At 47.2% G+C, this 26,540-nt stretch overlaps 1 protein-coding gene across 2 annotated transcripts in view; it reads right to left on the reverse strand.

Moving 5' to 3' along the window:
* The window catches only part of WDR44 (WD repeat domain 44), a 140,775-nt gene that overhangs the window by 63,801 nt on the left and 50,434 nt on the right, over window positions 1–26,540 (reverse strand). For both annotated transcript variants that reach the window (XM_077285363.1, XM_077285364.1), the window contains exons 3-4: window positions 9,015–9,089; window positions 904–1,528 (exon numbers count right to left, since the gene is read on the reverse strand). In XM_077285363.1, the coding sequence (XP_077141478.1) occupies window positions 904–1,528; window positions 9,015–9,089 (700 nt within the window). The remainder of the gene's footprint in view (window positions 1–903; window positions 1,529–9,014; window positions 9,090–26,540) is intronic.

Raw genomic sequence — 26,540 nt, forward strand, 5'->3', positions numbered from 1 at the left:
AAGAAATAATGTCAAAACTTTGTTGCTTTTTTTTCTTTTAATAATTTCACCTCACTTGGAATTTGTTTCTCACTTTTCAGTACATTCTATGGTAAAGTGAACGCTATCATTCAAAAATACAATTTGTCCTGTAAAATATAAGCCCCTCATACGGCTACAAGACAGAAACATTAAAAAGTTATGGCTCATGGAAGAAGTAGATGAAAAAAAAACAAAAGTGCACAAAAGGAAAAATGTCTGCCATTAAGGGGTTGAAGGAGTTTAGTGAATTTTGATTATTGATGGATTACCTTCAGGATAGGCAATTATCATTAGACTTGTGGGGTCCGGCTCTCATCACCCACAGCGATCAGATGACTGAAAGAGCCGCGGCACATTACCAGGCACAGTGGCTACAAAATATATAGTCGTGTCTAGTAAACAATGGAGAGGACAGGGTGCTCACTGGAGTGAAAAGACCCCTCAACGAGTAAGACTGGTAACATTCAACTTGATAATGGTGGCTTAAGCTGTCTCCCAAAAAGTGGGGTCAGTTGTTTATGGACTCGCAGACTCGTACGAGTACATACATCACTAACAATTCTTACAGAGCAAAGCCGAGCAGAGCCGCAAGGGAATTCCGCGATCGGCTGAGGGCCTCTACCTCTGTATGATTGGTGGGGTTGGTCTCAGCAGCCAGTCCCCCCACTGACCACAACCTACAGTATGACTTAACTTATCACTATGACAGATTAAGAGTTTTATAAAAATCAGTTGCCATCTTAGTTTCTGGGAAAGAAAGGCAAAAACCTTGAATGAGGCGCAATGGTGGCTGTATTGACTACAAACCTTTACCAGGAACAAACACTAAGAAAATAGTAAATCAGATAATTATTTACAGTAATGATTAAGACAAACACTCACATTCCAGTCCTGAAGATCTTGGGCTTTCGTTCTCATCCCCTTTCTTCTTACGAGGCGGTGGTGCCGGCCGTGCAGGTGGCGGCGGTCTAGGAGGTGGGGCTGTTACAGGAGGTGGGGGACGTGTAGGACCAGACTTCTTAGTACTTGCTACAATATCGGGCTCCACATTAATCTGTCGGGGAGGTTTAGCGGGTGCTAACTGATCTATATTTTCAGAAGTTTCATAGGATAAAGGGTCTTTAGGCTTATTTTCTGAATCCTCCTCAAGCTCATTAGGCTGGTCCTGAAGTCTGTCCTGCTCTTCTGTAATTTTAAGACCATCGGCCAATTCTATAATATCGGCAATTTTAGAGGTTTCCACCAACTGTTCAATGATAGGGATGGAGACATCAGGCAATTGACTGGGTTTCATCCCTGTGAAGTCCTCAACTTCCTCATGACGAAGGTCCCCCCCATCATTAGGTAAGGTGGTCTCTGTGATCACCAGCTCAGGGATGTTACCCAGCGGCGCCGGATTTGTTTTTCCAGAAGTGCTCTCAAGAATTATTGTTTCCACATTTCCAGGACTGGGGCTCTCCTCTATGGCACAGGATTTCTGGCTTTCTTCAATAATGCTATCAATAATCTGAAATATTAAATATACACAGATACATCAATACTGCGATGTAAATGAACCTTCATCACACTTGGGGCTCATGCCCACGTGAACTACTCACATGGACATCATGTAAGATGCCTCAGAAACAGAAAATGAGATTTTTGTTTACTTACCGTAAAATCTTTTTCTCCGAGCCACTCATTGGGGGACACAGGACCATGGGGTGTATGCTTGCTGCCACTAGGAGGACACTAAGTAGACAGAAAGATTAACTCCTCCTCTGCAGTATACACCCCTTCACTGGATACAATTTCAACCAGTTCGGTAGTAAAGCAGTAGGAGCATGAACAAAGACAACTATGTCAAAACCAAAGAAGTAACAACAAGCCAAAACAGGCTAACAGGGTGGGTGCTGTGTCCCCCAATGAGTGGCTCGGAGAAAAAGATTTTACGGTAAGTAAACAAAAATCTCATTTTCTCCTACGCCTCATTGGGGGACACAGGACCATGGGACGTACAAAAGCAGTCCCTGGGTGGGGAGCAATATGCTAATACCCCATGTACCACTGGCTTATGGCTTAAGGAACTGCCGCTCGCAGAATGCGCCTGCCAAGGGCGGCGTCTGCAGAAGAGATAGAATGAATGTGGTAATGCTTGGTAAAAGTGTGCAAACTGGACCACGTCGCAGCCTTGCAGACCTGCTGTGCCGACGCCTGATGCCGAATGGCCCACGAGGCGCCCACCGACCGAGTGGAATGAGCCTTGATCCCAGCCGGGATAGGCACACCTTTGACACGATAGGATTCTTGAATGGCTGACCGAATCCATTTTGCCAGAGTGGCTTTTGAAGCAGGAGAACCCCTCCTGGGCCCCTCTGGAAGTACGAACAGGACGTCTGACGTGCGAAAAGAAGCCGTCCTCGAGACGTACCGACGAAGAGCCCTCACCACATCAAGAGTGTGTAGAGCCTTTTCGATGCGATGGACAGGTGTCGGGCAGAACGAAGGTAGGACAATCTCCTCATTGAGGTGGAAAGAGGAGACGACCTTGGGCAAAAAGGTGGGAGAGGTCCTCAATACCGCCTTGTCCGGATGAAAAATTAGAAAGGGAGGGCAGCAGGAGAGCGCAGCCAACTCCGAGACCCGTCTGATGGACGTGACGGCTACCAGGAAGACTACCTTCCAAGAAAGGAAGGTTAAGGAAACGGCCTGCAGCGGTTCGAAGGGAGCCTCCTGAAGAGCTCCGAGAACTAAGTTGAGATCCCACGGATCCAAGGGTGACTTGTAGGGAGGGGCCACACGGGAGACTCCCTGGAAAAAAGTTTTCACCGGCAACCTATTGGCAATCTTCCGCTGGAAAAGAACTGACAATGCCGAAACCTGACCCTTTAGGGAGCTAAGGGCAAGTCCCGACTCTAGTCCGGACTGAAGAAACTCCAGTATGGAAGGAATAGAAAATACTAGAGGAGACCGTCCCTGTGCCTCGCACCATGAGAAAAAAATTCGCCAGGTACGGTGGTAACTACGCATGGAAACAGGTTTCCTAGCTCTGATCATGGTGGAGGACACCCTGGGAGAGAAACCCGCTTGGCCTAGAATCCAGGACTCAACAGCCAAGCCGTCAAAGACAGGGCCCTTGAGTTCTGGTGGTAAATTGGGCCCTGTGAAAGAAGATCCGCGCGATCCGGGAGACGCCAGGGGACGTCGGTTACCAGCTGAACCATTTCGGCGTACCATGCCCGACGCGGCCAGTCTGGCGCGACGAGAATCACTGGTACCCCCTCTGCCCTGATCTTTTTGATGACCCTCGGTAGTAGGGGAAGAGGAGGAAAAATGTACGGGAGGCGGAATTGGCGCCAAGGCAGGACCAGAGCGTCTACTCCGAGGGCCCGTGGGTCGAGGGACCGAGCAAGGAACTGAGGAACCTTGTTGTTCATCCTGGACGCCATGAGATCCACATCCGGGGTCCCCCAGCGATGGCAAATCTGCTGGAAGACCTCCGGGTGGAGGGACCACTCTCCGGAGGCGATGCCCTGGCGGCTGAGGAAGTCCGCCGCCCAATTTTCCACACCTGGAATGTGGATCGCTGAAATGGGCGAATGGTTCGACTCCGCCCAATGGAGGATGTGAGACACCTCGAGCAAGGCCGTTCTGCTGCGGGTTCCGCCCTGACGGTTGATATATGCCACGGCCGTGGCGTTGTCGGACTGGATTCTGACTGGATGACCTGCCAGAAGTCGGTGAAACTGGTACAATGCTAGCCTGATAGCTCGAATCTCGAGGATATTGATGGCAAGGCGAGACTCTTGAGCGGACCACCGCCCCTGGGCTGTGTGATGGTTGAAGACCGCTCCCCAGCCCATGAGACTGGCATCGGTGGTCACCACCAGCCACCGTACTGGGAGAAAGGACCTTCCCTGAGTTAGGGAGGACTTCAGCGTCCACCATTTGAGGGTCTTCCTGACCCGAGGGGACAGGATGAATCGGCGGTCGAGGGAGGACGGATTGCCGTCCCAAGCCGACAATAGTGCATGCTGCAGGGGACGGAGGTGAAACTGCGCAGAAGGGACCGCTTCCATGGCCGCTACCATCTGCCCGAGAACTCGCATGCTGGCGCGAATGGAGTGGGATACTGGACGAGAAAGACGCTGGGCTCCCTGCTGCAAGGCCAAAACCTTGTCTTGAGGGAGTATGACCAGACCGCGGGAAGTGTCCAGTATCATCCCCAGGAAGGAAATCTGTTGAGCCGGAATTGGAGAAGATTTTTCGAAGTTTATCTTCCATCCCAGACGAGAAAGAGTATCCACCGTGAGAACGACGGACTCTTCGCACGCTGGGTAGGAAGGACCCTTTATCAGTAGGTCGTCCAAGTACGGAATTACCACCACTCCCCTGGAATGAAGAATGGCCATGGCAGCCGCCATGACCTTCGTGAAAACTCTGGGAGCGGTGGCGAGACCGAAGGGCAAGGCCACAAATTGGAAGTGTTCCCCGCAAAAGGCGAAGCGAAGGAACTGCTGATGCGGAGGGAAAATCGGTATGTGCAGGTAGGCATCCTTGATGTCTATGGATGCCAGGAATTCTCCCTTTTCCATAGACGCGACCACAGAACGGAGGGATTCCATCCTGAAGTGTCTGATTTTTATGAATCTGTTTAGTAGCTTCAGGTCTAGGATCGGACGAAGAGATCCGTCCTTCTTTGGGACCACGAACAGATTCGAATAGAAACCCTTGAATCTTTGTTCTAGGGGGACCGGAATGATGACTCCGTCCCTTTGTAGTGCCCGGATTGCCTGGAGAAACGCTGTGGCTTTTGACCTTTGAGGGCAAGATTGGAAGAAGCGTGTAGGGGGGGGGGGGGGAGAGGAAAATTCTATTTTGTATCCGGTGGACACCAGTTCTCTGACCCACTCGTCGGAAACGACTGAAAGCCAGGTTTGATGGAACAAGAGTAGACGTCCGCCTACTTTGTCGGAGTCCACCGGATGATGCAAGGAGTCATTGGGCGGAGGATCCCTGGGATGCGGATCCCTTAGATCCGGGAGGTTTAGGCCTGGGTCTCCAGTTACGATTAGGTCTGTAAGAGACCTGGGTGCCTCGGCCACCGCGTGAACCTCGTCCTGATGCGGGGGTAGAAGATGAGGAAGACCAGTTGGTATTGGGCCGAAAAGGCCGAAATGGAGGTTGCTGCTGGTATCGAAAGGGCCGGGTAGGCTTTTGCTGGGGGAGAAATTTACTTTTCCCTCCGGTAGCATCCGAGATCATTTGGTCCAATTTTTCTCCAAATAACCGACCAGCCTGGTAAGGCAGGGCAGTTAGAGAACGTTTAGAAGCCGAATCTGCACGCCAATCCCTGAGCCACAGGGCTCTCCTGATGGAGATTGCATTGGCGGCTGCCTGTGCAGCGCAATTAGCTGCGTCCATAGAGGCGTTGACTATGAAGTCTCCAGCCTGCACTATCTGGTTAACCAGAATGCTGGCTTCTGGAGGTAAATCACTGGCTTGGATATTAGAGGAAAGAGTCTCAGTCCAAGAGACCATAGCCTTAGCCACCCAGGAGGCGGCGAAGGATGGGAAGAGAGACGCTCCTGTGGCCTCGAAGGCGGAACGAGCCAGATAATCAATCTGACGATCGGAGGGATTCTTAACGGAGGAACCGTCCGAAAGAGACAGGATGGTCTTGGACGCGAGGTGTGACACAGCCGGGTCCACCGAGGGAGACTGTAGCCAGTCTTTGACTAATTCCCGAGAAAAAGGGTATTTGGCCTCTATGAATTTTTGTCCTATGAAGCGTTTATCTGGGCGATCCCTATGTTTTTGTACAACCTCCTTGAAGTGGGGGTGAGTGACAAAAACATTTTTAACCCGTTTAGTTTTTTTGAAAGACACCGCGTGTTCGGGTTCCGATGCGGAGTCCTCGGTCACCTTCAGGGTCTGGTTTACCGCCTCAATGAGAGAGTCGAGAGACTCCTGGGAGGAGGGGGGGTCCTGAACGTAGGAAATGTCGGACTCATATTCAGAGCCATCCGATTTAGGAGAAGGGGACCGGGAAGCAGAGCTTGCGGGTACTGAAGGGCCCGCTAGCTGATGGTCAGGGGATGAAACGTGAACACGTTTTCTAGAGCCCCGGGTGGAAAGTGACCGGGTACGCCCCCTGCTGGTAGACGAATTCATATCGTCGTCTGAATCCTCCGTGGTCCGACCTGGAGGGGGGCCCCGGAGGGAGTCAATTGCCCTGGCTAGGGAAGCCACAGATCGTGACAGAGAGGTTGCCCACTCAGGGGGACTAGGCTCTACCGGGTCGACGGCTGCGGCATCGGCGACGGTACCGGCGTCGGCAGGGGGCGGCTGCACAGAGGGCGAAACGCAATCTGCACACAAAGGGCTAGTGTGGGCTCGGGGCAGGGCCGCATTGCAAGTGGCACATACAGTAAAAAATACTGTGTGCTTCTTGATACCCTTTTTTGTCTCCTTGGATTGAGACATAGTGCCTTAGGGACAGAGCGGGCAGTTATGCAGAGAAAGGGTTAAGCTATTTTGAAGCAGCTTACCCACGGTCCTATCTGTGTCCCCAGAGAGATAAGGCGTTCTCTTCTCCTCTAGATAGCATGGGCTCCGTGCAGGGAGAGAGGAAATATGGCCCCCGAGATTTGGAGGGCGCCTCTCGTCCCAGACGAGAAGCGCTGATGTAGGGGGGCGGAGCTACGGCCAGGGGAGGAGATTCTTCCACCGCGGCCTACTCCGGCTGAAGAAGCCGGGGACTAAATTTCTGGGCCCTGCTGACGATGAGCGGCGGCGGCCGCGACGGAGCGCCGCCGAGCACCACCGACCCCCGGTCGGCGGTGCCTCTCCCTGGGGACCCAGACCGCATCGCTGCCGCTAAGGGGGAGCAGGGGGGAGTCCCCTGAAAGTACTTACAGCCGCCATGTCCCGGTTCTCACAGGTCTGTTGCTTCTGTGAGGAAGTGAACTCGATCCATGCACCCTGGATGGGGATGGAGAGGCCCCTGAATGTATCACGCTGCTGCAGTAGATGGGGGCTGCGGCACAACATCCCCTCCGGACTGCATTCTTCTCCAGAATTACATTGCTGTAATGCAGGGTCCTGGAGGGGGTTGGGGGAAATCGGAACCGAGAGGAACCTTTGCCCTGGCGCAACCCTTTCGTGCGCCATACGTCGCAGGAGAGGAACGGGGAGGTATACTCGCCGTGCTCGCCTGTTGTTGATTCGGGGGAGAGCGGACCTTATGAAAAAAAGGACCCGTCGCCCCCTTCACTCCGTTAAATAAAAAATTAAAAATTTACATAAAATTAAAATCAAAAATTTAAATAAAATTGGGGTCTGGGAAAAAGACCCAAGTGCCTCCTAAGACACTAAGCAAGAACTGGTTGAAATTGTATCCAGTGAAGGGGTGTATACTGCAGAGGAGGAGTTAATCTTTCTGTCTACTTAGTGTCCTCCTAGTGGCAGCAAGCATACACCCCATGGTCCTGTGTCCCCCAATGAGGCGTAGGAGAAATTAGATTATGTTGGAGAAGATAAAATAAACTTTAAATGCGATGGTGTTAAGACGAGGCCCGGTTACCACATTTTGGCCTGTAGCACTTCACGTGTGTCCGTGAGCCTTGAAATAGGAGTAGCAGCTGGCAATGTGAAGGACATAAGAAACCACTACGGTGATAAAAGGCAGCAGGGGTGAAGTGACAGCTTAACACATCAATATTGTATGCGGTAATTACGGCCACACTGCACATTGCCTTCTCCAACACTTCTCTTTATCCGTTCCATGAAAACTAATTCTACAATTTTGGCTAACCCTAATGAACAATTAATCAGACTTTGGCTAGCGTTAAAGAGGATGTCGACTACTTTTATATCCTTTGGATAGGTCATCAATATCAGGTCTTTGAGGATGTATCATCCGGTACCCTCCCTGATCAGCTGTTCCCGATGCCTGCAGTGTCCACGGCCAGATACTGCATAATTGCGTCTTTCGAAAAAAATAATCCACTGCGGCTACTAAAAGTTGACAGAGCTGTTGTTCGCAACTGATCACATCTGGACGCTTCAGGCACTGGGAACGGCTGGTTGGTGGGGCTGCCGGGTGTCACATCCCCACCGATCCGATATTAATGACCTATCCACAGGATAAGTCATCAATATAAAAGTAGAGGAAAACCCCCTTTAAGCTGGCCAAACATATGAGATAGCCGTCTGCCAACTGAATGTTGGGACAGCAGCCACCTTCTGAACAAAAGCTCAGCCATTGAAAATCCAGAAGCCCGATCCTTCTTTCATAAAATACTCCATCAAGGAAGTTCGGAGGCTCCAATATACATTAGATGATCAGCAGAACTGATAGCTCTTTAACTAAATAATTAAACTATTCTCAAGTTTAGAAGTTATTTCCAAGTCCCAGCAATTGTGAAATTGTCCCCTACCTCCAGCCTATGAATAGGGGATAACTTATAAACTTAAGAGTACCCTCTTTAATTAATTATTCAGACAACAGGGAAGTATGGAGACATTTAAAGGGGTCGTTAAGGTTTTAAAATATTTGTCAATAAGTGAAAAGTTAAATAATCTGCAGCTCCTGCGCCAACACACTGGGGGTCCCCAATGGACTTGTACGCCATGTCTGATACAGCCAATTACTGGATTCAGAAATTATTATTATTTATTTATATAGCATCAATAGTTCCATGGTGCTGTACATGAGAAAGGGGTTACATACAGAGTTACAGATATAGTTTACAGTAAACACGTTTACAGTGACAGACTGGTACAGAGGGGAGAGGACCCTGTCCTTGCGGACTTACATTCTATGGGAATGAGGTTGTATGAATAGCCTAAAACCACTAAAGGTCCAAAACTGGTGGCACTGGTCCCACTTGATGGACTGTTGTAAGCCACACACACATTTTTATATGATTAACTTTAATTCTGTAAGAGATTTAAAAAAAACAAAAAACTTTGAGTCCGTCTTTAGGCGAGCGGCTGTAGGAGCACCGTACCTCTTTAGAGTCATCTTGCTTTGGTTCTGCGGCTCCAGTTTCTGGGCCATTATTTTCGGAATGTGAGCCTTCTTCCTGTGAAATATAAAATTAGATAATCATAAAACAATACACAGATGACTAACAATGTACAGCAAATAGTTAATTCTATGGCAAGTTCACAATTTTGGAAAAAAGAAAAAAGAAATAATCTGAGTAGATCAGCAGTACAGTCATGTCTCTGCTACGCGGATAACAGGGCCAGGACAGGTTAAGCCATTCCTGCTGAAGGCCAACAATCAGATGTGGTGAGGAACGCCAAGACTGCCTTCTGGAGACATTCCGGATACACGGCAAGAGTTACACCTTACACAAACAACGCTAGTGAAGGCTCTAAAAACACCTAAAACCTTAAAATAAGACATTTTTGAAAGATTTGCATTTTGGATTCTTTTCTATAGTAATTGTGTGATCAGAATGACTCCTGTTGGAGTGGCTGTGCCAAAATTATCAGACAGTAATAGCCCCCTAAAGGGAGTCAGTCAGCACAAAATGACTGTTCAGGGGGTATTTAACTGCTCACGGGGTAATTATGCAGAGTGATGTTTGCTTCTCACTACTACGATTTGTATAAGGATACAAGACATCCAACTTTGCTGATGATCACAGTAAAGACCGAGAGGTGACAGGACACAAAACAGACAGGAGGCTACAATCAAAGTATACAAAGTCCTGTTACTGTGATTTACGAGACGGCTGTAAAGCCCGGAGATGATCCTTTGTGTTTCCTAAGCAGCAAACCCTGGTCTGTGTTATTACAGAAGAACTCAGTTCGGCTCAAAAGTTGATGAAGACCAGGACTGTGGAAGCAGGGTCAAGAAAGAATTGCTGGAGGAAAAGCTGCCGATTGTGCGCCCATTGTATTTATATTTGCCATGCATCCTAACGCCTGCGTTCTCCGCAGGTCTCCACACTTCTGTTCTGGCCAGACAGGTATGTGACCGCAGCAGCCAATCATTAGCCGCAGCGCTGACCAGAGAGCATATGACTTGTGTTAATTCTACTTTGTAATTAGTATTGGGGATAATCAGTACTGGGATTGAAGGGGACCAGAGCTTATATAGCAATTCATAGGATTTCTTTAGGTCCATACTGCAGTTGCTTGCACAGCAGCATGGGAAGCCTAGACCATAACATAATCCTACACCAGCTACACTCTCCCTTTCTGTCAGAATATATGGGGGTCCTAGGGGTCATTGCCGACCATACAGGTTTTAGCCGTCGTCTTTCCACACTCTGCAGTAAGTAGGCATTTCCCAAACTTCAGAGCATACACCTTTATTTCAATCCAGGGTGGGAGTAAGCAGTGCCGGGGTATCTGGCACCTACTCACCAATTGGGGTAATTGGTAACCGGCTTCTTGAAATCCAACAAGGCCAATCGTTATTTCCCCGATCCCGTTGACATCTATTTCTAACATATTCGGCAACAAGAAGGATTTTCTTGCCCGGATCAATTAGAAACAGACGACAACAGATACCGCATTAACGGATTCAGCCGAGATCAGCTGTGTCAGCAAAATGTTTTTCCTAACCGATTTCTGCTGGATCTGTTCTAACATATTATAACCGGACATTTGAACACAGCTTTAAATTGGAGGACTTTGTACTAAAGGCTCACCTCCCTCTGCACCTAGACTGCAAATGGGCTCACAAACTAATCAAAAACCGTAAGGGGTACCTCAAAGTTTCCTGCATATAGCAATAGTGGAATTCATGTATATTTGTACTATTCTATGCACTATTTGCCTCTTGTGTGATTTCATCTACAGGGAGCACTCCAGTCTGAGCTATATTGTCACTATATATGCTTGCTGTTATCGTCTGTTATTATTCATCTGTAATATGTGTGTATATTATCTTCTGCATATACTGCTTGGCATAAGTGAATGAATAGTTATTGGTGCCCGTCTACTCATTGTTGTGTTTCTGTATTGTTGGATACATATGTCGGTTTACTACATAATCAATAAAAACTACTTTTACTCTTTGCATTTGCTTTAGTCCTGGCAATTTCTTTTTATTAAAATCTATATATTTAAGAGGCATTGTGATTACTCGCTAATCCCGCCCCCTGCACAGTAGCTCCGCCCCCACACATCACCACACACAATCCCGCCCCCCCACCACATTACCACACACAATCCCGCCCCCACATTACCACACACAATCCCGCCCCCCCGCCACATTACCACACACAATCCCGCCCCCCACATTACCACACATAATCCTGCCCCCACCACATTACCACACATAATCCCGCCCCCCACCACATTACCACAAATAATCCCGCCCCCCACCACATTACCACACATAATCCCGCCCCCCACCACATTACCTCACACAATCCCGCCCCCCCACCACATTACCACACACAATCCCGCCCCCCCACCACATTACCACATATAATCCCGCCCCCACCACATTACCACACATAATCCCGCCCCCCACCATATTACCACAAGAGGCTCCGTTCCCACACATTACCACACGAGGCTCGGTCCCCACACATTAGCACACGAGGCTCTGTCCTCACACATTACCATACGAGGCTCCGTCCCTCCACATTACCACAAGAGGCTCCGTCCCTCCACATAACCACACGAGGCTCCGTCCTCACACATTACCACATGAGGCTCCATCCCCACACATTACCACACGAGGCTCCGTTCCCACACATTACCACACGAGGCTCGGTCCCCACACATTAGCACACGAGGCTCCGTCCTCACACATTACCACAAGAGGCTCCGTCCCTCCACATAACCACACGAGGCTCCGTCCTCACACATTACCACATGAGGCTCCATCCCCACACATTACCACACGAGGCTCCGTCCTCACACATTACCACACGAGGCTCCGTCCTCACACATTGCCACATGAGGCTGCGTGCCCACACATTACCACACGAATCCAGTTTGCTTTTGATTTTACACTGTGAACAAAATGTATAAGTATTATTCTGATTTTTAATTATTATTATTGTTATTAACTTCATTTTAAGTTAATTTACCACCTGCGTAAGCGCTATTGAATGTTGTCATTATTTACTTTAATCACTAGCAGCGTTAGATAGCAATGAGAATGCCGAGCGTTAGCTGGCTGGAAACAGCTACTATACCATATAGTTTAAATACACTGTAAAGTCTCAAACTTTTTACAATGCTGCGCTGATCTGCAAGTGTCTAAGGCTGCCAAACACAAAATTATTTGGACGGTTAATTGGTCAACTACAGGCCATCCTGGCTATAGACAGATGCGTATATAGACTTGGTGTATCTGCCATGTGGTGTTTTATGACTGCCAGAAAATACCGGCAAGTTAATGAGTGCAAACTGCTTGCGAGCCCAGTTATTAATCAACTGCACTAATTAGATCCCTCAAGAACTGGTCTACTGACCAAAATATATCTAGACCAGGTGGTTGTGTACAGCAACCAAATGTCGGATCTGCAAAGTACTGCAGTGCGCAGACGCCGGGAAAGGTCAGAGAGGCCCAGCACGTGCCCACTGCAGGACTTTGCTCTGCCCTCAACCTGGCAGATAAGTACGCCTGCGCCGGAGCCGTGAAGCAGGCAGGAGGGCGATGATCATAAGAAGATGGGAGGCGCCGGACCTGGATCTGTGACACCCATCGGACCGGACCACCCTGCATGCGAGCATAATAAAACTTATTTTCTTATCTTGCAGGTCGGATTGGTGGCTTATCTACAGCATTATAGAATGCTGTATATCAGCCCTGGAAGGCAGTGGCCGCATCTTATAGGGGCCAAACATGGTGACAGGTTCCCTTTAATAAGGAAGTGCCAACCTATTGGAAATGAATCCTAAGGCCTGAACTTCTAGCCTCCTACACATATGGATGTACGTTTGGGTCGAGAGACCTGAGTTCAGTGCGGGCATTATGGTTGGTATATAGACTGTGAACTACGCCGTCTGAACTCGGCTATTGTGTTGGTCCATCGATGCATGAGGATCTGATCCTGGCACCCCACTAATGAGCCACATGAAGGGGTGCAGATCTCCAGTGAGCATTTTCGGTCTTTGCTAATCCAGGTACTGGAGTTTTTCTGGATCGGTGACACTCCTGAGGCTGGCGCTCTCTCTATTCTGCTGATTCGGGGGACTGGTATCAATGTGAATTAACATAGGAAAATGACACGGTGTATTCGGTAGATCAGCGGCTGTACACATGGCAGCACATTTCTTCTGGGATCTACGGCAGGAAGGTGAAGTGACTGTACCGTTTGCTGATACAACATTTGCACCAAGGTTGTCTGTAGGAATATTTACTCGCCGTTATCCAGCACAACGCACATTACAGCGCACACGTGATTAGATCCTTTTGTATCGCTCGGTATTTGCTTTCTGAGGTCAGACCTTAAAAATTGTTCACCACCCCTCACTGCACCAGAGTCAAAGTCATCAGTAACACAAGCCAACAATGGCATCACCAGCCTTCTCCATATAGCCTGCATTTGACGGGCATTACATGGCTGGTGGTCTCACTGCAGGGTAGGGGAGGCTCGTGCTGCAGCCAGTTGCCTTGCAGCCAGACACCAGCCTGGGGAGGAGCCTGGTTAGCACAGGGGTTTCTGTACATGTAATATTCGGTGTTCCCTGTAACTTTAATGCCACTTAGGGAAAGTGTGCTCCGATTTAGACTCCCAGTGTTCCTCCACTAACATTAGAAATATTCTTTTAAAAGATTATGGACAACTTTGGAGGGGCAATTTTTTTCTCCTTTATTAATGCATGTATTTTGGGCGAAAAAATCGTTTTTGCAATACGCTTTCATAAAAATGTTTGCATCGTTTGCCTTGTGCAGCTGCTGTGTTGCACCGTATTGCTGAAGACAGAATGAGTTATCTGAGAATCTGTCAGTGAGCTCGTTCTGTCTTTTTCTAAGCTCCTCTCAGCTAATTTATAACTATAGACCAGATCAAAGCTGAGCTGAACCTAAAATCAGCAAGGATGAGCTCAGTAAGTGGCAGAATATATATATATATATATATATATATATATATATATATATATATATATATATATATATATATATATATATATATATATATATATATATATATATATATATATATATATATATATATATATATATACATATACACTCACTGGCCACTTTATTAGGTACACCTGTCCAACTTCTTGTTAACACTTAATTTCTAATCAGCCAATCACATGGAGGCAACTCAGTGCATTTAGGCATGTAGACATGGTCAAGACAATCTCCTGCAGTTCAAACCGAGCATCAGTATGGGGAAGAAAGGTGATTTGAGTGCCTTTGAACGTGGCATGGTTGTTGGTGCCAGAAGGGCTGGTCTGAGTATTTCAGAAACTGCTGATCTACTGGGATTTTCACGCACAACCATCTCTAGGGTTTACAGAAAATGGTCCGAAAAAGAAAAAAAATCCAGTGAGCGGCAGTTCTGTGGGCGGAAATGCCTTGTTGATGCCAGAGGTCAGAGGAGAATGGGCAGACTGGTTCGAGCTGATAGAAAGGCAACAGTGACTCAAATCGCCACCCGTTACAACCAAGGTAGGCCTAAGAGCATCTCTGAACGCACAGTGCGTCGAACTTTGAGGCAGATGGGCTACAGCAGCAGAAGACCACACCGGGTACCACTCCTTTCAGCTAAGAACAGGAAACTGAGGCTACAATTTGTACAAGCTCATCGAAATTGGACAGTAGAAGATTGGAAAAACGTTGCTTGGTCTGATGAGTCTCGATTTCTGCTGCGACATTCGGATGGTAGGGTCAGAACTTGGCGTAAACAACATGAAAGCATGGATCCATCCTGCCTTGTATGGAGCATCTTTGGGATGTGCAGCCGACAAATCTGCGGCAACTGTGTGATGCCATCATGTCAATATGGACCAAAATCTCTGAGGAATGCTTCCAGCACCTTGTTGAATCTATGCCACGAAGAATTGAGGCAGTTCTGAAGGCAAAAGGGGTCCAACCCGTTACTAGCATGGTGTACCTAATAAAGTGGCCGGTGAGTGTGTATATATATGTATATGTATGTATATATATATATATATATATATATATATATATATATATATATATATATATATATATATATATATATATATATATATATATATAAATTCTGCCAGAAGGAGCTCACTGACAGGTTGCCAGCTTACTTATTCTTTAGCTAGCAATGAGCATGGAAACAAAAGAAGATATTTTCTAATGAAACTCAAATTGAATGTTTTGAGCCCAACATATATACTGTACATAAAAAAAAACACAAAGAAAAGGGGAAAAGTCCTTCCATATGGGTCTGTACCATTTAAAGGCCTCCAAACACAACGGATAAAGCTGCTAATATCTAATGTGTATGGGGGCACGGATCATCGGATGGTTGGGAGAGATGTGACTGGACATGTCCGATTTTGGACTGTTGATCGCATTGTCCTCCAGATTAGCGGACGACTGACATGGTGGCCGGCGGCTAATCAGGAGAACAATGCATAGAGAATACAAGCGCTTGGCTAAGTGAGCGTTCCTGTGTTTGGGAGGGTCGGCTCAGATGGTCTTCGGGTGAGTGATCATCTGAAGCATTGTTTGGCTCTCCACCATCTAATATGTACAGGTGGGGGTGTCTAACTCTCTCCCCATAAGAAATAGAGAGGCGAGGGTTCTTGTGTGTAGTCTTTAGTGTGGATATCTAGTGGCCAACAAGAAATGCCAATATTTCACAAATTATGAAACCATAAACAGGACATGAAATAAACACTGCCACATCAGTAATTGTTACTTTTTTCCTGAATATATTCCTTTAACAGACATTTTCCCACGTATAGGGGAAGCCGCAGTAAGCCATTGAAGACGAATGCCTGTACGGAATATATTCCTCCTTTAGATGAGCCGACGCTCTCCCGCAGGCTGGAATTTGATTTACCTCCTGTGATTTGCCATCAAATTGATCTGGGTCACTAACACTCCTTCAGGGACAAACCTGGGAGCCATTGTCCTCCTGGCACGGTAACCGTCCTGACTAAGCACTGCCTGCTACACAGATTACAGGGACGTGTGGGGTTACAAAGGGGAACGGACATTGAGAAGCAGGTGCGGAATCAGAATGACCTCCAAAATCTCTTAAGGAAATACAAACTTTAATAACTTTGGACTTTTTAAGACATAACATATAAATATTAAGATATAGTATTAGTTATAATGCCATAAAGGTACCTTCACACTACACGACTTTGCAACGATAACGATAGCGATCCGTGACGTTGCAGCGTCCTGGATAGCGATATCGTTGTGTTTGACACGCAGCAGCGATAAGGATCCTGCTGTGATATCGCTGGTCGTTGCTGAAAGTCCAGAACTTTATTTGGTCGTCAGATCGGCATGTATCGTTGTGTTTGACAGCAAAAGCAACGATTCAAGCAATGTTTTACAATGGTAACCAGGGTAAATATCGGGTTACTAAGCGCAGGGCCGCGCTTAGTAACCCGATGTTTACCCTGGTTACCAGCGTAAATGTAAAAAAAAAAAAAAACATTACATACTCACCTTCTGTCACACGTCCCCCGGCGTCCACTTCCTGCACTGCCTGTGATTGCCGGCCGTAAAGTAAAAGCAGAGCACAGCGGTGACGTCACCGCTGTGCTGTGCCTTACGGCCGGCAATCACAGGCAGTGCAGGAAGCGGACGCCAGGGGACGTTACGGACACCGGAATGTAAGTATGTAGTGTTTGTTTTTTTTTTACATGTACACTGGTAACCAGGGTAAACATCAGGTTACTAAGCGCGGCCCTGCGCTTAGTAACCCGATGTTTACCCTGGTTACCAGGGGACTTCGGCATAGTTGGTCGCTGGAGAGCTGTCTGTATGACAGCTCTCCAGCGACCACACAGCGACGCTGCAGCGATCGGCATCGTTGTCGGCATTAGTGTGAAGGTACCTTAAGTCAGGAGTCCCCAACCTTTGGCTGCAGGTCTATGACATGTGCCTCGTGGCTGTCTGCCAGCTTGATGCATTAGGGTCAGGTCCAACAAACAGCCATGGAACAGGTCTCCAGATGGTGACTTGTGTGAGTAACCCAACACAGAAGAGGAGATCTGGATGCCCATATACTGGCCATAGGGGTTACAGGGTAATAAAGAGGTTGTCCAGGCTTTGGGCTGAATTCTGCAGATTACTCTATGTGACTGCAGACTTGTCAGGATCCTCTGGTGTCACCACTAGGAGGGTGGGTGACAAGTATGCAATTTGCATACATGCGGTCACATGCCGACTAGACGTGAGTGACCTCGCTCAATAAATGTGTATTGAGAGAGGCTGGACACGTCTAGTCGGAATGTAGCCAGGAGTCTAGCAAATCACATCCTTGCAGTTACATAACCGCCTGCAGAATACTGACTGTGCACACGATGTGATGAGGATTCACAAGTAAGCAGTCACATAGAATGACTGCAGACTTGAGCCGCAAGCCTAGACAACCCCTTTAAGCTGGACAGAGTATGATACTGCCAGTTAGAGGGCGGCTTGAAACTCGACGCAAGTATAGGTAATGGGGCAGGGAGGTAACCACTAGATGCAAGTATATTGACTATAAGAGAGGGGGGCACACAGTATCGGTGCTATTGCTGCGGGGAAGCTTTGGCCATTTTTATACCGGAAGCTTTTTTGCATACTATATATTGACAGAATGCTGCTGCTAATCAGTTGTGGAGACGGGACTAGACTAGAGTCACAAAACAAACTAATCCTCAAGTGATAATCTCCGGCTGACAAAACATTAATTTTATTGAAACAGCGAAAATACAGTCTAGTAAGTGATACATTGCTGGAATCAGGGTCTCTGTCCCTACATTATGCTGCCCTTTAAATTCAGTAATATAACCCTGTAATGAGGATTACGTGTTTTCTAAAGCCCACAACTCCTGATCCACAGGTGGCAGCCTAAATTAGACTGGTAAATTTATCTTGTAAATTCATGATCATATGTTTATCACTGGAAGCTGCCGTTTAGGCAATACCCTGATATATGAGCTTCAGTTCTATAATGACAATCATCCACAGTAAATTATAGATTTTCTGTAGGCATAAATGAAGGATCTGCAATTATCGGTTACCCCACTGCAATCCTAAATCATCAGTCAAAAGCTTGGCTGATTCTGGAGCTTGCATCATACGTAGCTGGCATCTTTCAGGGCACATTACAGCATGTTCTCTGCCGATGGTGTGTGCTAGTTACATGTAGGATGGTATTTATAGAACAAAAACTTGTATTTTACCTCCATAGCACCAAGAATATGTTATGGACATCACCTCAAACTGAACACCAGTGGCAACATACCAGATCTCAACCATGGTGTTAACCCCTTCATGACCCAGCCTATTTTGGCCTTAATGACCTTGCCGTTTTTTGCAATTCTGACCAGTGTCCCTTTATGAGGCAATAACTCAGGAACGCTTCAACGGATCCTAGCGATTCTGAGATTGTTTTTTCGTGACATATTGGGCTTCATGTTAGTGGTAAATTTAGGTCGATAATTTCTGAGTTTATTTGTGAAAAAAACGGAAATTTGGCGAAAATTTTGAAAATTTTGCAATTTTCACATTTTGAATTTTTATTCTGTTAAACCAGAGAGTTATGTGACACAAAATAGTTAATAAATAACATTTCCCACATGTCTACTTTACATCAGCTCAATTTTGGAAACAATTATTTTTTTTGCTAGGAAGTTATAAGGGTTAAAATTTGACCAGTGATTTCTCATTTTTACAACAAAATTTACAAAACCATTTTTTTTAGGGACCACCTCACATTTGAAGTCAGTTTGAGGGTTCTATATGGCTGAAAATACCCAAAAGTGACACCATTCTAAAAACTGCACCCCTCAAGGTGCTCAAAACCACATTCAAGAAGTTTATTAACCCTTCGGGTGTTTCACAGCAGCAGAAGCAACATGGAAGGAAAAAATGAACATTTAACTTTTTAGTCACAAAAATGCTTTTAGCGAAATTTTTATTTTCCCAAGGGTAAAAGGAGAAACTGGACCACGAACGTTGTTGTCCAATTTGTCCTGAGTACGCTGATACCTCATATGTGGGGGTAAACCACTGTTTGGGCGCACGGCAGGGCTCGGAAGGGAAGGAGCGCCATTTGACTTTTTCAATGAAAAATTGGCTCCAATCTTTACCGGACATCATGTCGCGTTTGGAGAGCCCCCGTGTGCCTTAACATTGGAGCTCCCCCACAAGTGACCCCATTTTGGAAACTAGACCCCCCAAGGAACTTATCTAGAAGCATAGTGAGCACTTTAAACCCCCAGGTGCTTCACAAATTGATCCGTAAAAATGAAACAGTACTTTTTTTTCACAAAAAAATTATTTTAGCCTCAATTTTTTCATTTTCACATGGGCAACAGGATAAAATGGATCCTAAAATTTGTTGGACAATTTCTCCTGAGTACACCGATACCTCACATGTGGGGGTAAACCACTGTTTGGGCACATGGTAAGGCTCGGAAGGGAAGGAGCGCCATTTGACTTTTTGAATGAAAAATTATCTCCATCGCTAGCAGACACCATGTCACGTTTGGAGAGCCCCTGTGTGCCTAAACATTGGAGCGCTCCCACAAGTGACCCCATTTTGGAAACTAGACCCCCCAAGGAACTTATCTAGAAGCATAGTGAGCACTTTAAACTCTCAGGTGCTTCACAAATTGATCCGTAAAAATGAAAAAGTACTTTTTTTTCACACAAAATTTCTTTTAGCCTTAATTTTTTCATTTTCACATGGGCAACAGGATAAAATGGATCCTAAAATTTGTTGGGCAATTTCTCCTGAGTATGTTGATACCTCATATGTGGGGGTAAACCACTGTTTGGGTGCACGGCAAGGCTCGGAAGGGGAGGCGTGCCATTTGACTTTTTGAATGGAAAATTAGCTCCAATCGTTAGCGGACACCATGTCGTGTTTGGAGAGCCCCTGTGTGCCTAAACATTGGAGCTCCCCTACAAGTTACCCCATTTTGGAAACTAGACCCCCAAAGGAACTTATCTAGATGCATAGTGAGCACTTATAACCCCCAGGTGCTTCACAGAAGTTTATAACGCAGAGCCGTGAAAATAAAAAATAAGTTTTCGTTCCTCAAAAATGAATTTTACCCCAGAATTTTTTATTTTCCCAAGGGTAATAGGAGAAATTGGACCCCAAATGTTGTTGTCCAGTTTGTCCTGAGTACGATGATACCCCATATGTGGGGGTAAACCACTGTTTGGGCGCACGGCAGGGCTCGGAAGGGAAGGCACGCCATTTGGCTTTTTGAATGGAAAATTAGCTCCAATCATTAGCGGACACCATGTCGCGTTTGGAGAGCCCCTGTGTGCCTAAACATTGGAGCTCCCGCACAAGTGACCCCATTTTGGAAACTAGACCTCCCAAGGAACTAATCTAGATGTGTGGTGAGCACTTTGAACCCCCAAGTGCTTCGCAGAAGTTTATAACGCAGAGCCGTGAAAATAAAAAATAATTTTTCTTTTCTCAAAAATGATTTTTTAGCCCACAATTTTTTATTTTCCCAAAGGTAACAGGAGAAATTGGACCCCAAAAGTTGTTGTCCAGTTTCTCCTGAGTACGCTGATACCCCATATGTGGGGGTAAACCACTGTTTGGGCACATGCCGGGGCTCGGAAGGGAAGTAGTGACATTTGAAATGCAGACTTTGATGGAATGGTCTGCGGGCGTCACGTTGCATTTGCAGAGCCCCTGATGTGCCTAAACAGTAGAAACACCCCACAAGTGACCCCATTTTGGAAACTAGACCCCCGAAGGAACTTATCTAGATGTGTGGTGAGCACTTTCAACCCCCAAGTGCTTCACAGAAGTTTATAACGCAGAGCCATGAAAATAAAAAATAATTGTTCTTTCCTCAAAAATTATGTCTTAGCAAGTAATTTTTTATTTTTGCAAGGGTAACAGGAGAAATTGGACCCCAACAGTTGTTGCCCAGTTTGTCCTGAGTACGCTGGTACCCCAAATGTGGGGGTAAACCACTGTTTGGGCGCATGTCGGGGCTTGGAATGGAGGGAGCACCATTTGACTTTTTGAATGCAAGATTGGCTGGAATCAATGGTGGCGCCATGTTGCGTTTGCAGAGCCCCTGATGTGCCTAAACAGTGGACACCCCTCAATTCTAACTTCAACACTAACCCCAACACACCCCTAATCCTAATCCCAACTGTAGCCATAACCCTAATCCCAACCCTAACCCCAACACACCCCTAACCACAACCCTAACCCCAACACACCTGTAACCCTAATTCCAACCCTAATCCTAACCCTAATCCCAACCCTAACCCTAATCCCAACCCTAACCACAACTGTAACCCCAACACACCCCTAACCCTATCCGTAACCCTAACCACAAGCCTATTCTTAACCCTATTTCCAACCCTAGCCCTAATTCCAACCCTAACCCTAAGGGTATGTGCCCACGTTGCGGATTCGTGTAAGATTTTTCCGCACGATTTTTGAAAAATCTGCAGGTAAAAGGCACTGCGTTTTACCTGCGGATTTACAGCAGATTTCCAGTGTTTTTTTGTGCGGATTTCACCTGCGGATTCCTATTGAGGAACAGGTGTAAAACGCTGCGGAATCCGCACAAAGAATTGACATGCTGCGGAAAATACAACGCAGCGTTTCTGCACGGAATTTTCCGCACCATGGGCACAGCGGATTTGGTTTTCCATAGGTGTACATGGTACTGTAAACCTGATGGAAAACTGCTACGAATTCACAGCGGCCAATCCGCTGCGGATCCGCGGCCAATCCGCTGCGGATCCGCGGCCAATCCGCTGCGGATCCGCGGCCAAATCCGCACATGCCATAACCCTAACCCTACCCCTACCCCTAACCGTAACCCTAACCCTAGTTCTAACCCTAACCCTAGTGGAAAAAGAAAAAAAAAATATATATTTTCTTTATTTTATTATTGTCCCTACCTATGGGGGTGATAAAGGGGGGGGTTTATTTATTATTTTTTTTATTTTGATCGCTGTGATAGAACCTATCACAGCGCTCAAAATGTACTTTTAACGAATCTGCCGACTGGCAGATTCGGCGGGCGCACTGAGCATGCGCCCGCCATTTTGGAAGATGGCGGCGCCCAGCGAGGAGGCGGACGGACACCGGGAGCCTCGGTGAGTATAAGGGGGGGGGAGATCGGGGCACGGGGGGGCGTCGGAGCACAGGGGGGTGGCATAGCAGCACGGGGGGAGCGGGCAGGAGCACGGGGCAGCGGAGCACAGGACCGAGGGGACCGGACCCCATAACGGAGCACTGGGGGGGCGATCGGTGGGGTGTGGGGGGTCACATTAGTGTTTCCAGCCATGGCCGATGATATTGCAGCATCGGCCATGGCTGGATTGTAATATTTCACCAGTTTTTCAGGTGAAATATTACAAATCGCTCTGATTGGCAGTTTCACTTTCAACAGCCAATCAGAGCGATCGTAGCCACGGGGGGGTGAAGCCACCCCCCCTGGGCTGAATCACCACTCCCCCTGTCTCTGCAGATCGGGTGAAATCGGAGTTAACCCCTTCACCCGATCTGCAGGGACGCGATCATTCCATGACGCCACATAGGCGTCATGGGTCGGATTGGCACCGGTTTTCATGACGCCTACGTGGCGTCAAAGGTCGGGAAGGGGTTAATCATCATTCAGGAGCCTGGAGGCTCCAGAATAGACAACCGGCGGAGGTGGCCCCAGAAAAAGGCGGACAGGCGGAGGTGGCCCCAGAAAAAGGTGGACAGGCGGAGGCGGCCCCAGAAAAAGGCGGACAGGCGGAGGCGGCCCCAGAAAAAGGCGGAGAGGTGGAGGCAGCCCCAGAAAAAGGCGGACAGGCGGAGGCGGCCCCAGAAAAAGGCGGAGAGGTGGAGGCGGCCCCAGAAAAAGGCGGACAGGCGGAGGTAGCCCCAGAAAAAGGCAAGAGGCGGCGCCAGAAAAAGGCGGACAGGCAGTGCCAGAAATAGGTGGACAGGCGAAGGCGGCCCTAGAAAAAGGCAGACAGGCGGAAGCGGCCCCACAAAAAGGCGGACAGGCAGAGGCGGCCCCACAAAAAGGCAAGAGGCAGCGCCAGAAAAAGGCAAGAGGCGGCGCCAGAAAAAGGCGGACAGGCGGCGCCAGAAAAAGGCAGACAGGCGGAGGCGGCCCCAGAAAAAGGCAAGAGGCGGCGCCAGAAAAAGGCGGACAGGCGGCGCCAAAAAAAGGTGGACAGGCGGAGGCGGCGCCAAAAAAAGGTGGACAGGTGGAGGCGGCCCCAGAAAAAGGCAGACAGGCGGAAGCGGCCCCAGAAAAAGGCGGACAGGCAGAGGCGGCCCCAGAAAAAGGCAGACAGGCGGAGGCGGCCCCAGAAAAAGGCAGACAGGCGGCCCCAGAAAAAGGCAAGAGGCGGCGCCAGAAAAAGGCAAGAGGCGGCGCCAGAAAAAGGCAAGAGGCGGCGCCAGAAAAAGGCAAGAGGCAGCGCCAGAAAAAGGCGGACAGGAACTGCCAGAAAAAGGTGGACAGGCGGAGGCGGCCCCAGAAAAAGGCGGACAGGCGGAGGCGACGCCAGAAAAAGGTGGATAGGCGGAGGCGGCCCCAGAAAAAGGCGGACAGGCGGAGGCGACCCAAAAAAAGGCGGACAGGCGGAGGCGACCAAAGAAAAAACCCGAACAGGCAAGTAACGGCGAGCTGAGTGTGACCTGAGCGTAAGTGTGGACGGCGGTAAGTGTGACTTGTGATTCAGTGAGGAGGTATTTGGAAGGCCTTTAACAAATACCTGTGTGAATTTGTGTGAGTTGCTGAATTGGGAGTAGCTATATTCACAAGGGGTTAACTTAGGGCGGGCGGTAATAATCAAGGGTTTATAAGAGGCAGCTGTTTGGGGCTCAAGTCCTTTTGGGAAGTACATTTGAACAGCAAGGTGGCTTGTTGTTGAAGGGAAATAAAGAAAAAAAAAATCTTTAAATCTTCAGCATAGCGAGTGTGAGCGAGCTGAGTGTGACCTGAGTGTAAGTGTGGACGGCGGTAAGTGTGACTTGTGATTCAGTGACTTTGGAATCAGGGAGTTTCCAAGGGAGGAATTGCTGTCTGTTTTTAATTAATACTTTGTATTTATTTTTTATATAACGTTTCTGTGGTGCAATCCCCATTAGGAAATGTGCTCCACTATTGTTAATGCCATCCAGTGCACATCTTGCCTCATGTATGCAGTCCTTGATCAGCCGGTCGAGGGTGCATACTGCTGTGCGAGATGTGAGCACGTTGTGCATTTGGAATCCCAGATTCTGGATCTAAATGTGCAGCTGGCAACACAGATCCATAGACAATATGGAGAGGAGTCTTCTGCTCACAGAGCAGACGATCAATGGGATAGATGAGGAGGGGGATGGTAGGATGGAGCTGCAGGACAGTAAGGCAGTTAGCTGGGTGACAGAAGGCGGGGTAGAGGGAAGAGTGCAAGGGAGGCTAGTCCTGATCTGGCACACCCCAATAAGTTCGCTAAGTTGGCAGATGAGGGGGGTGCCAGAACAGGGGTACAGATAGAGACCTGGGCACAAATAAGGAAGTTGGGGGTGGCGGTGGCATGGGGGTGGGGTTAGAACAGTTAGTAATTTAAGAAAGAATAGAGGTACAGAGAGGAACATCAAGTGCATGTATACTAATGCCAGAAGCCTCGCCAACAAAATGGACGAATTAGAATTAATGTTGTTGGAACATAATTATGACATGGTGGGGATATCTGAAACATGGCTGGATGAGAGCCATGACTGGGCTGTTAACTTGCAGGGCTATAGTCTGTTCAGAAATGACCGTACAGATAAGCGAGGGGGAGGGGTGTGTCTGTATGTAAAATCCACCTTAAAACCCATCCTGCGTGATAATATAGGTGAATCTAATGAAAATGTAGAGTCCCTGTGGGTGGAGATAAGGGGAGGGGGAAAATATAATAAATTACTGATAGGGGTTTGTTATAAATCTCCAAAAATAATGGAAGCAATGGAGAATATCCTTGTAAAGCAAATAGATGAAGCTGCGACTGAAGGAGAAGTCATTATTATGGGGGACTTCAACTACCCTGAAATAGATTGGGGAACAGAAACCTGCAATTCCAGTAAAGGTAATCGGTTTTTGACAACTATGAGAGACAATTACCTTTCACAACTGGTTCAGGACCCAACAAGGAGGGGGGCACTGCTAGACCTAATATTAACCAACAGGCCAGACCGCATATCAAATATAAGGGTTGGGGGTCACTTGGGGAATAGTGATCACAAAATAATAAGTTTTCAGGTCTCCTTTAATAAGATGTGTAGTAGAGGGGTGACAAGGACACTAAACTTCAGGAGGGCAAATTTCCAACGGATGAGAGAGGATCTTGGTGCAATTAACTGGGACGATATCCTGAGGCATAAAAATACACATAGAAAATGGGAGACATTTATTAGCATCCTGGATAGGACCTGTGCACAGTATATACCGTATGGGAATAAACATACTAGAAATAGGAGGAAACCAATATGGCTAAATAGAGCTGTAAGGGGCGCAATAAGTGACAAAAAGAAAGCATTTAGAGAATTAAAGGAAGTAGGTAGTGAGGAGGCATTAAATAAATACAAAAAATTAAATAAATTCTGTAAAAAGCAAATCAAGGTAGCAAAGATTGAGACAGAGAGACTCATTGCCAGAGAGCAAAAATAATCCCAAAATATTCTTTAACTACATAAATAGTAAGAAACTAAAAAATGATAGTGTTGGCCCCCTTAAAAATAGTCTGGGTGAAATGGTGGATGAGGATGGGGAAAAAGCCAATATGCTAAATGACTTTTTTTCATCAGTATTTACAAAAGAAAATCCCATGGCAGCCAATATGACTAGTGATAAAAATTCCCAATTAAATGTTACCTGCTTAACCCAGCAGGAAGTACGGCGGCGTCTAAAAATCACAAAAATTGACAAATCTCCGGGCCCGGATGGGATACACCCCCGAGTACTGCAGGAACTAAGTACAGTCATTGATAGACCGTTATTTTTAATCTTTAAAGAGTCCATAATAACAGGGTCTGTACCACAGGACTGGCGTATAGCAAATGTGGTGCCAATATTTAAAAAGGGGACAAAAACTGAACTCGGAAATTATAGGCCAGTAAGCTTAACCTCTACTGTGGGTAAAATCCTGGAGGGCATTCTAAGGGATGCTATACTGGAGTATCTGAAGAGGAATAACCTCATGACCCAGTATCAGCACGGGTTTACTAGGGACCGTTCATGTCAGACTAATTTGATCAGCTTCTATGAAGAGGTAAGTTCCGGACTGGACCAAGGGAGCCCAGTGGATGTAGTGTATATGGACTTTTCAAAAGCTTTTGATACGGTGCCACACAAAAGGTTGTTACATAAAATGAGAATAATGGGGATAGGGGAAAATATGTGCAAGTGGGTTGAGAGCTGGC

The sequence above is a fragment of the Ranitomeya variabilis genome, chromosome 2 (genome assembly GCF_051348905.1).
Source record: "Ranitomeya variabilis isolate aRanVar5 chromosome 2, aRanVar5.hap1, whole genome shotgun sequence".
Lineage (NCBI taxonomy): Eukaryota > Metazoa > Chordata > Amphibia > Anura > Dendrobatidae > Ranitomeya > Ranitomeya variabilis.